Below are 12,074 nucleotides of genomic sequence, written 5' to 3' on the forward strand. Positions count from 1 at the left end.
ACTGTTTGATCTTAGTGGTCTCCTTCAACCTAATAATTCTGTGAATGCTTATACTTCAGGAGACAGAACTATGCAGTGAAATTTTCAACCATATTACTGATTTCTAAGGATAAAGACAGTGAGTATCTGAAAGAGGCATCTTACCTGTGTCAGTGAGGTGCGCAGACAAGGATGTCAGATCTGTGGAACTGCAGATCATGTAAATCATTCCTCCCTAGCTCCTTTACCTGTCAACTATTTTTACCTAGTCACTAAACCTTAAAAAAAATTGTCTTCAACTTGTATTTAGCTTTGAGGCATAATGCTTCTACTTCAGAGATGAAGAGGGGCTTGTCTGTCTGGAAGCTTAAGAGGACTGTTACAGGAAATTTTAGGAGAATTTGAGAAACACCTAGCCTGCTGTTGGTCACAGGTGATGTGTAAGCTGAAACTCAAGTCTATAATGCAAAATAGGTTGGAAACCAATTTTATGATCCCTATATTGGCAGTTCACCAATATTTCACTGTTACGATATTTATTACAAATTACAGCACTTGGTTGCATGTATGGAAACAACCACACTATATGCTTCACTCAGAAGAGAAAAGCAGGAGTATATTTATTGATACAATATAATGTAGTGATTTAACTGTGATTAATCAGATTTGACCAACCAGATGGCTGGATACACCCAATTATTTACTGCATCGCAGGTAGGGTTAAACACACACATAGAAGAGACTGTCCCATTGAGTCATGAGAGTTAGAGTGGACCCCATTGCTTTCTAAGCCTCTTAAACCACAGAGGTGTGGCTGGATCTGCTCCTAGTCCCAGACTCGATCAACAGTTTGTGTCTAAGGAATCATATGTGCACGAAGATACAATATTAGCAAAGCTAACAAAACCTAAAACAATTAGTCACTTACTGAGGATCTGTATCAGCAAGGTGTCTTGACATCGAGGTGTCGTGGATCTCTGTGCAGATGTAACCTCAGAATGTGTCCATACTTGAGGGCAGATCCCATCGTGCAGCTGTGGCCATGTAGGAGAGCTCAAGGGGACCGGCTGTTGGGCTGCTCACTATTTATGGAGTAAGATGATTGACTCATAGTCATACTTCTAGGTGCATGCTCAAATGGCCCTTAGCTGTTGAACCAGATGTCTGCTATCCCTGCTTTCAGCCCTCCAGTTTGAGACAGATTTGTGGTTGTTAATCTGTTTCAGAAAGCGTGTTAGCAGTGCTGTCCTTCGTTGTCTTCCTGTGCAAGGTGAAGGATGCAGCTGGAAAACAAGGAAGGGCAGCGCTGACACGCCAAGCATCTTTGCTGCCCGTGAGCCTGGTTTTCCCCCAGTACTTTGGGAAGGGCTGAGCAACAGGAGCTGTAACTGTGTGCATGGATAACTGTGTGGTGACGGATTGGCAGGAGATAGCAGTCCTTTAGGGCAAATGTCCTCAAAGGGGCACGAGCTCAGATGAAGGAGTTTGTGGGCAGAGAAGTACAGAGGGATGCTTGATTTAACTGAGAGATCCATCTGGCTTTGCATCCTTCTGCTGTGCTGCTTGTTCCACTGCTTTTATCTTACTGCAGGGCGACAATTCCATCCCAACCCTGCCCGCTGTCAGCAGGCGGTACTGCCCCAGCTCTCCTGCTTGTCCCGCGGCTTGATGCGCTGCCTGAAGGTGGATCTTCATTCCTTTCTTGCGAGAAAACTTGCATGAAAGCGATGGGTCCACGTTAGGAAGCGGAAACGGAGGGCGTGAGCAGACGCTGGGAACGAGCCAGGTAAGCACAGGGCTTCCCGTCCTCGCTTTCCGGACGCACGAGGGGAAGATCCCGCACCGCCGCCCGCGCTCGGAGGAGCTGGACGGAGGACCAGCGGCACGTAGGGGCCGTGCCGCGCCCCGCCTCTCTCGCCCTCCGCAGCCGGGCGCGCTCCGGAGGCGCTGCAGCTCTCCCCGCCTCTCTGGGCCCCACCCCGCTGCCTGCCCGGCCGGCGGGGGGCGGGACGGAGGCGTCCCCCGGGCCGCCCTCTGAAACCCCTTTTCGCCGGAGGTAGCGGTTCCTCCGGGTCGGGATGGAGGCGGCGGTGGCGCGGGGCTCGCTGGGCAAAGCCTTGTCCGGCACCCACCGCGAGGATGTGCCCGGCTGTAAGGCCGTCAGCGAGGTGCGGGTGCTGGTCATCAATACGGGCGGCACCATCGGCATGGTGCAGGACGACAAGGGTGAGCGGCGCCGTGCGGGGCGAGCCGGGCTGCAGCCGTGGGGAACGGCGTTCTGCGGGCGGAGGGGAAGGGATGGGAAGAGAAGAGAAGGAGGCCGCTCCCTGCACCAGCTAAAAGCCGGGCTTCCAGCGGGAGAACGGCACCAAAACGGCGTCCTTTCTCCTCAAACCCCGCGTCTGTACCGGTGGGAGCGCATCCTTGTGAGCGGCGGCCCCTGGGCTGGGGACGGCAGGGCACGGAACAACGCGTTTCCTGCAGCGCCAGTCCTTTCTCTCCACGCTCGCGCGCTGAAAATGAAACCAGCTTCGTTCCACCGCTCACGTTGCGTATTTTTTAGCCCCAAAAGGATCGTCCCGGGCTCTGTGGCACGTAGGGTGACGTCGGGTTGGGGGTGTGGAGAGAATGGGAGCCGTTTGGTTTGGATGAACCTAAGTTTCCTTTTTTTTTTCTTTACTTGGTAGGCAGCACAGCGTCCCAGCGTGGCTAAAGTCTGTAAGCTTCCAGCAATAGAAGTAGGGTGCTCCTGTTACCTACTGCGGAGTTTCACAGTTGAAATAACATCTCGGATGTGCATTTGTAGGTTCCAAGCACTTATGGCTTCACCTCTGAGTTCTCTACGCTAGATTTGTTTCCTTTCTTCTTAGGCAATTGCTGTTCCTTGTTGCTGTAGGGCACATACTTCCCAGCGTTGTTGTGCTTTGTTTTTTATGGCTGTCGTCCCTGTGTTTAACCTGTGAAATGAGCCTGAGGTATGACAGCTGCAAGAGGAATCTGTGTTTCGAGTGACACGTGGTCACTTTCCTCTATTTGCACTGCTGCTAACATCTTTTCCTATTTCTGTCTCAGTTTCCCAAACACCTTTAAAAAAAAAAAAAAGTCTCCATTCTTTTATGAATGAACTCCACGGCCTCTTTGGATTGTGTGCTTTATTTCTGTTGCCTAATACATATCAATCATTACAGCATATGCAAACTATCTGACAGTTCTGATCCGATGCTGCCGATGTGCTGCATCCTGCTGAGGGTTCTGCCTGCTTCTTGTGCACAGCACAGCAGAGCAGCTGGAGTGCCTCTAAGAATATTTGGCAGTCCATCGTGTTTAGACTGAAGCTGGTGAAAGGGCGTGAGAGAAGCAGCGTGCTTAAAAGGTTAAAAAAAAAAAAAATCCTCCACAATGTGCTTGTTTCCTTTATTAATCAATAGCTAGAAATTAGAACCTGTGTTAGCTGTGTTTTATTTCAAGCAAAGTAAACAGCAGTGGGTTTCTTGAGCAGCATAAAACTTTTTACGGCAGCAATTGAAAGGTGCAAGCAAGGCTCCCACCTAATTCCCATGTAGGCTGACAGGCTTTTTTATAGCCGTTCCCCTTACAAGAAAAGATGATATCACTTGTAAATGCTGACAGTTTGGTAGGAGCTTACTCCCTGCAGAACGCATCAGGCCTATGTAGAGCTGCCCCCATGTGCAGTTCTGGTTACAGTCACGTTCCCTGGGCTCGTTGTGCACGTATGGATGATGGTTGATGGCTGCCTGGTCTGATGGTGAGCCCGCTGCAGGTGCTTTGCAGTTGATCTGTGTGCACGTGGCAACCTCAGCACCTCTCAGACCTTTTGAACTCCCTGTGGCCCTGGAACTTAGCCCTGCGGAGTCTTTCAGAGGATGAGTGGTCTCTGTGTTCATACAGTGAAGTGACAACCAAAATCACCTGCAGCCTCTCCCAGCATTCCTGCTTTACATTCAAATAAGCCGCCTCAGTGCATGTTTTAGATTTCTTCCTTTTGCTGCCTCCTACTTCATTCCTCCCACCTCTTTTGGCTTATCAGGAGCTCAGTTCAGAAGGATAATCCTGCTGCTCTGTGCAGTGAGGTTATTGTAACACTGATCCCCACGTCAAGATTGTGCCCTGCTCCTCCTGGATCGTGCTTTCAGGAAGGTCTTTTCCTCAGCCTTGAGTACTGCTCTCTTTCATAGCTTTTACCTCAAAAAGTGAGAAAAGAAATCCTAACAAACACAAGTAGGGCTAAGCTAAATCCCCTTAGAAGGATTACTTGGAATAGTCTTTCTGGGTAACACAGTTAATTTTCTGTCTTTTCTAGACGTAGTAAACTGCTGAAGGACTGACTGCTGTGGTCCAAATAGGACCCAACTCCTGTGGTGGGTTCTTTGGGTGTCAGAAGCCCTGAAAACACAGCTGAACTGGAGTCTTTCAGCTCCCCATTCTCTGCTGCAACACAGGCTATAGGTTAACGAGACTGATAAGTAGCTATCACTATATTAGTTTTAGTACTGGAGCGAAACAGAGTCCTTGGCTCCAGCTGAGACAGAATCATCCTTGTTCTTCTCACCATGGGGTTGGTCAGCTGCAGAGGAACAGGTCAGCAGCTGATGAGAGGTGTTTGGATGAGTTGCATGACTCGCCTCTTCTCTGCAGGGGTAAAGCTGCTACAAATGCTCGGTTAATGAGTTTGGCTCACAGAAGATATTTTCCATGCATAATAAAGTAGAACTGTGTTGTGCTTGAGTTCCCCTGCGTGGCTCCTTGAAGCAGTGGAGCAGAAAATACTGCCAAACGTGGGTGCATGCAGGGGACGGTGTAGGTTGTGAGCCATTCTGCTGTGTCTGCAGAATCTCTGAAGGTTTGTTCACTGTCAAGTAGGTACAGCAACATCCCATCAGATTTGTGATCCAGAGGTGAGGAACGTTCATTTGGAAGAGATTTTAGAATATTATTGTTCATCAGCTCTCCTGCTCTTAAAGCAAATAGAAGAAGTAAGCTCTCTAATCCATTGCCAGTATTCAGAGTAAGGTGAACATGGGAAAACAAAAAAAACACTCTGCTACTGTGTGGAGCTTCAGAGCCAGGATGACTCTATATCCAAGTGCATTGGCCACTTGTGAGTAAGCTGGGGACATCTTTAATAGGAATAAGCAGGGGTTGTAACTGAAGGAACAAAACATCCAAAGCTGGAAGCACGTTAAGTATATTTTGTAAAACAAAATGTTCCAGTAGGAATCCAACCAAAGCCACTCAAATGCTGTTGCCATCCTGCAAGGAAGCTGGCTATGAAAAGGCCTTGTACTTCATTTAGGGCAAGCCAGGAAAGAGATTAGGGCATTCTTAAGGATTTTCCATCAGTTTGGAAAGTAAAGCAGGCTGCGTGCACTTCAGCTAATGCTGTTGCTGTTCCTCTGTATTTTGGAATATTTTAAAGAACAAACTTGTTTGAAGATGAAATAATAAAAAAGATGTGAACTTGTGTGCAAATGATATTCAGGCAATCAGAAGAGCTGGGAAGTGGGAGAGAATTCTTCTAGCTGTAGATGTCCCTGTTCCTTGGAGGGGAGTTGGACCAGGTGGTGATGATTCTCTGATTATTTAGCCTCAAACTGTGACTGACTGGACCTGGCAGAAGTTGAATTATGAGGTTTGAGAATTTCTTCGCTGTCAGAGCAGGTAGGACTGCACAGCAGGACCAGCGGAATCTTGGAGTTCAGAAAGAAGTGCCTCTGCTTGAACACTGCAATATAATCTTATAACTGGATTTGTTGTAATCTAATTGGAATACTGCTGATCCAGAAACTCCTAATGTGCTGCTGGCACTTAAAGATATAAGAGTTAATAAAATATGTAATGTTTCACTTTGCTAAATTCAGAGCGTCTTCCTCTCAGCTCATTTCAGCAGCCAGATACAGAGACAACCTTCATCCTACCACTATTAGAGCAGCTGTAGGCTGAGTTCACAGTGGAACTCAGCTCTGTCAAACCAAATGTAACGTTAAACGTTGAAGGTGCCTTTTTAGCTAGCAGAGAGCAGCATTTGGGTTCCTTTTGAAATACCTGATTGCCCCCAGAATGCCTGCAGGTACAGCACATCCTTCAGAGGCTTGGGCTGGTGTAGGCCTCAGCCATCTTTGAGGTCATTGCCACAGATAGGAGGATGTCCAGGGCAGGGAGAGGGTGAACAGAGCTCAGGATGCATCCACACTTCCATAGAATCATTAAAGTTGGAAAAGACCTCTAAGGTCATCTAGTCCTCATGTATCTCCACTGTGTCAGTTAAGGTGTTCAGTCCTCAACCTGCTGGTGGAAAGCTCCTGTTCCAGGGAGGCTGATGGGGAACTCAGTATTTAGGACTCATCTGGCAAGCTGCTATTTCTCTGTCTTTATAAACAGATCTTTTTCTGTATCTGCCTATGCTCAATACCTAGTGTGGGATTTGTTTAGGCTTTCCCTTTTATTTTTTTCCCCTTTGTGCAAATGCTGTTGCCACTGACAGTAAGACCTAACGCACAGCTTTTCAATACAGCCATAGTAGCACCTTGCTGTCTGTGCCAGTACATCTGTAGGACGTAAGCTAAGGAGCTTAAGCAAAAATATCACAGCTTTGTAGTGCAAAACAACGTCCAGTGTTTGGTAAATATCCCGTCACTGGCGAGAGGGTTGCTATGGCAAAAAGAATGGTAGCTTTTTGCTATCAGTATTTGCACACAGACAACAATTTAGGTAAAACATACACACATGATACGCAGGGGATTCCTAACCTTATTTCTGCCAAATAAGGGATTTATTTATTTATTTAAAGCCTGGAAAAGAATAACTGCGCAGAGATTTATTGATTACATTGTTCTCACATTCTGAACTGGCAGTAGACTGTTCATGTTACATTGAGAAGGATGGGCCACAAGCTGTATAAACTGATTTCTTCCCCCTTTTTGGTGCTACTCACTACCTTCCATCCTTTATTTACTTTATTTATTTATATATATTTTTTTTTCAGGACTTGCTCCTGAGGCCAATAAGTTGGTAAGCAGCTTGAAGACGATGCCAATGCTGCATGATGATGCATATGCCCAGGAAACAAAACTGCGCAACCTCCATGAATTTCCAGATGACACACTGGTGCTCCCGTAAGTACTTCTTCCCTGGGGAGAGGGAACTGTGTAGATTTTAAAATAATTGTCTCTGAAACAATTGATATGGGGGTTCTACTATGAAATTAGCAAAAATGTTTATATTGACTTAAAAGTGGGCGTGGTGGGGGTGGGTTGATGGTTGGACTGGATGATCTTAGTGGACTCTTCCAACCTTAATGATTCTGTGATTCCATGATTCTAAAAGGAAAAAGCCTGGGGTGCCTGGTACTATGCAAAATATGAAGTGTCATAAAACTGCTTGAGAAATTACTTATAAATTTGTCAACAAGCAGACATTCTGGGCAGCTTAAGTCCTATATTTTTTCTGGATTTTGATATTAATGGGCTACTATGCAAGCATACAGATATTCCCAAATAGCTAGGAAAGCTGCAAATACAGCTCTGTGTGCATTATCTTTGGCATGCCTGATAAAATAGCATCTAATTAATGCGTCCATGAATAGGCCTCATGTTTTAATTCTGCAGGCCTTCTGTTTTTGTTTTTTGTTTTTTAAACCCAAAAGCTGATTGTCTTTCCCAAATTTATGCAACATTATGATAATAGCTGATTGGGCTTACAATTAATCTGCATTGCTTCTTAACTCTTGGGCAATGATTAGTAAGCTTTTAGGTTTTATTTAGAGGGCAGTATGCTAATTTGAGATATTCCACAGCTGTGATGAATGACTGCCCCTGTAAACATGTTAACTTGGCACAAAGGATGATTTTACAATCACTCAAGAATAAATAGGACTGTTGCTGTTTTTTATAAGAGTGCAAATGGATATTCCTTAAACTTTATGCAAAAAATCATAAAAACAAATTGTAAGGTTTATTAATTTCTTTCTATTTTGTACTAAGGTCTCTGTGTTAAAAGTAAATTCTTAAAAGGCAGACAGCAGGAAGATGAATGAAGGGAAAATAATGAACTCTCAGCAGATTGATATGGATGTGAATACACAATTTATGTTAAATCCAATGGCTATACCAAGAAAATTTGAGATTTGTTCCAGTGCTAACTGAATAGCTTTTAAATACTTTAGGGGATTTAAAATGCATATTGGACTCCTAAATATACTTTTTCTGGTATATGTTTTCCACAAAGAGCAGAAAACCTTGAAACAGTAATTCAGATCAAGACCTGAAGTTTAAAAAACAGTCCTGTCCTCTTTTTTCTGGCACTGCTGTGTGCCATTTGCAGAAGTCAGTTGTGGCAATCTGCCATTTCCTCTTTTGTGCTACCTGAGTGATATTTTAACGAGGCAGCTGAGAAATAACGCAGCTTTCTGAAGAAGAAAATGGGAGTATTTTGTGAACTTTGTGCAATTGTGTTGTAACTCTGATGTAATAACAAAGATACCATCTAATGATCATCCTTCTCGGGAAGAGGAGTCAAAAGCAGAAGAGTAGGCTGGTCTTGGTTGTGGTATGCTGTGTGTTATTTAAGCAACACTTCTTGAGAAGCTCTTTTCACAAATTTTCTACTGTCTTATGAAATTGCTCTTAGGCAGCACGTATAAATGTGATGGCCAATAAAGCAATTTTTCATATGATAACTTAATTACAGTCAGTCAGTTGATTAAGCACTTTCTCTACTGTAAGCAACGCTCACATAGGTTTCATATGGGGAGTGGTTGCTCAGATTTTTTTAGGTGATTTATTTTTTATTGCATATTTTATATTGTTATAAGCAAGAATAGCAAGTAAGGAAAAAACAGCACTTGCAAATGCTGAGGGAAGGCATTGAACTCTGTGCTCTAAGCACATCCATATGTTGTAGAGTACCATGGCCTTTGACTGTCTTACACTCATAGGAAATAAATGTAGAAGCATTAATCACAGTTAAACAAAACTTTGCATCGTCATCAGGCAGTGGAGTAACATTGAGAATGCTCTGAAGGTGATGCTGTTGGCCATGCTACTGGCTGGCTTTGCTTGGTAGGGAAAGTAGAAAGGGCTGAGCTGGCCTGCTGGTAGTTCTGATGTGATAGCTGCTTGTTTGCCATCACATTGCTAAATACAAACATATTCTGACTGTTAAGTATATATCTGTTTCTCAGGCTTTTTTAAATGTTTTTTTTTTTCCTTGTCATTTTATCCTTGTAGCAGACAGCATGTCTGTAAGTCAGTTTTAGTGACAGGAGTTGTGGTCTTTCTCATTCCTAGCTTGAAAATTTCCTTTAAAATGCTAACATAAGAATTTGTGAAAATGGGGGATATTCTATTCTTTTCCAAGCTTCAAAAAAGGTAGCAGAAAATAGTTGCAGGGGAGTTCTTTTTTTACCCCAAACCTTGTAACTCAAACCTTGTAACTAGAAAAGCTCAATTTATATGCAGTTGGCTATACTGAGGGGTTAAAGAAGGTGGAGAAAAGGGAAATTTCGTGGGGGTAAAACACCTGCTCTGTTTGTAGCCCATGTGGCTGGCAGTTCAAAGCTCTTGGAAGAGTCAGATTTCAGATGAAGAAAGGGAGATGGGTGGTCTTTGGAGGTGGGAAGGACAGATAGCCATAACAATCCCACCGGAACTATGCAGTCATCTTCTCCTTTGACATTGAAAATTCCCCTCTAAATTTGGAATTTTGCACTTCTATAAGGTACTCAGTGTCTAGACAGTTCTTTATCTTTGGTCTTCTTCTGCTGGGCTTCATGCTATGTGAAGTTTGAAAGCATTGCATTGCTCAGCCCCACATGTACTTGACTTCTTTTTTACTTGCATAGTTGCTGTGTCCCATCTGCCTTGTACTGAGAGAAGTCTCTTCTCAGTTATTGAGGTTGCACTTGTGCAGTAGCCAATGACTGATTACCAGTGGGGCCACTGTTTCCAACTATGCCAGTATTTTAAGATCTTTGATATTATTTCATGCTTAAAGTCCACATCATTCACAAGAGATGTCTGGTACCAATGATGTTAGATGTCAGATGTTAACAGGCCGGTTAAGCTGGGACTTGAGGAAGGTAGTCTAACACTAGGGAACTGTGGGTCATTTGGCAACAGTTTACTTGATGTATTAGCTAAAAACAGAAATATTTTCTGAAATCTGAGGTCAGAGAAACCAAGGAAAGTAAACTTTGTAAAAGCTATAAAAATAAAGGCCAGTCCTAAGACTCTGAAGAGAAGACTCCCTTCGTTGCAAGGAATTTGTAGTTATCACAGCATTAAGCAGTTGTTGAAACTCATCTGTGAACCCTCTGTGTATCTTGGGAGCTTTACAGATTCCTCTCAATAGCTTACGAAGCATTTTTTAAACCATAAGGCTTGATAGGAACTTACGTTAGAACTCAATTCCAAACTTAAACAAAGTGACTCTGCATTATTCTTACCTGCCTTTGTTTTTGCCAACTTCTCCTCACCTCCCAAATTTAAGTTTAGTAAATTGAAGTGTTTGTGCTTCAAACCACATCAAGTCATGAGTTTCTAAACTGGGAACTTAATGTTTCAAATTTAAGACCATTTCTTTGGCTACAGACTTGCAGATACAGGGGGAAGTTACTTCTTTAGTGAAAAAAATGAGAGGCGATGAGCTGCTGTTAGCCTTAATAGTGATTTATTTTTTTTCTCCTGAATTATCTTTCTTTTTAGTGTCTCTAAGCAAAACAAAAGAATTTTCTACACAATCCTGGAGCTGTCACCACTACTTGATTCTTCAAACATGACACCGGAGGACTGGGCCAAAATTGCAAAGAAACTTGAGGTATTGTGGTGTGGGATAAGACTTCATTTGTTGCTAAAACAAAACCAGCACTGTGTTTAGTATACTTAGCAAGGTATAACAATGTGAGACTGCCTGTCACCCCTGTTTCTTAGTTAACTGTAAAGCAACAAGTACTGTGCTTGCAAAGCTTGCATTTTGAAAAGGCTGCAAACTCATTTGTTACATAGCTCTTCCTGTGACAAGCCATAATTCTTTAAAACAAAATGAAAAGAAAAATTGCAGCTGTGATTGAATAAGATATGTAATATATAGATTAACGTGTTATAAAATGTTGGCTTTGATTCACTGTTGAAAAATGTCATGTAAAATCCTTAGGTGCAGGTAACTTAGCAGAAGGTTGTATAGTTATACAGCATTTGAATGTTCTGCTAGATTAATGGTTAGTATAGGAAATAATTTCACACTTTCTTACTCAGACACTGTCCTGACTGGCTTTGGTTTTGCTACCAGAAGAAAAAGTGTTACCAAGGTTGGCTTTTATACACTGGGAAATGATCAAAGCCCTAAATATTTTTGTATATATAGATAAACTCATTATATCCTTCTCTAGATTAAGAGCATTTCTCTGCTTCTTTTCCCATTTCTTAACTATGTGCTTTTAAGAAAGCAGAAATGTGATACATTTTAAATACTTCAAATCAGGAACTCTTATGTAGCTGTTAGCAGTAGGTAACCATGGGCCTGCAAAGACTCTGCTCTTCCACTCCTCCTCATTCTGCAGCTCTTTGTGTTGTAAGTCGTCTTCCACCAAGCTGTACCAATTTTCACTAAAGGTATAATAATGCTGGGAATGCTACTGAAGATTATGAAACAGTCTTAGACCTTTAGATCCTCTAATCCTGAAACCATCAAAGTAAGGGAGATGCTTCTTTTATGGAATGCTTCTTGACAGGTCAGAGACGAGACAGGATATGGAATAGGGATGCAGCTGGGAAAAGCCCAGGGCTGAGAGTAGGGCATCTTAAAGAAGGCATGTTGAACAGGAGAAAATTTACCTTTCTTCCTTAATGGGACATCAGGTTTTTTTTTACAACTTCTCAAAAAATATGTGCAGAATCCAGCTTTTCTGCATCCAGTACATGCAGTCCAATTGAAAAGTGCTGAGAAGGAAAAAAAATTCTTCAGCTATCCAGCTTGTGGTTATACACTGCCACGCTGTGTTCATCCTGAGTGCTTCCTTGGTGCAGCTGTAACACACTGGAGACTTCTCAGAATGGAACACTCTTAAGTCATTTCTTCAC

The 12,074-nt window shown here is 43.2% G+C and overlaps 1 protein-coding gene across 2 annotated transcripts in view; it reads left to right on the forward strand.

The window, feature by feature from the left end:
* Window positions 1-1,903: 1,903 nt before the first annotated feature.
* The window catches only part of ASPG (asparaginase), a 46,262-nt gene continuing 36,091 nt past the window's right edge, over window positions 1,904-12,074 (forward strand). Inside the window, exons 1-3 of one of the 2 annotated variants that reach the window (XM_090141716.1) lie at window positions 1,904-2,205; window positions 6,983-7,112; window positions 10,701-10,812. In XM_090141716.1, coding sequence (XP_089997842.1) covers window positions 2,058-2,205; window positions 6,983-7,112; window positions 10,701-10,812 — 390 coding nt within the window. In that variant the 5' untranslated portion in view covers window positions 1,904-2,057. The remainder of the gene's footprint in view (window positions 2,206-6,982; window positions 7,113-10,700; window positions 10,813-12,074) is intronic. The other variant, XM_031592911.2, reaches the window with a different exon arrangement.

Source organism: Phasianus colchicus, chromosome 5, assembly GCF_987193195.1.
Source record: "Phasianus colchicus chromosome 5, bPhaCol1.hap1.1, whole genome shotgun sequence".
In the NCBI taxonomy this organism is placed as follows: Eukaryota; Metazoa; Chordata; class Aves; order Galliformes; family Phasianidae; genus Phasianus; species Phasianus colchicus.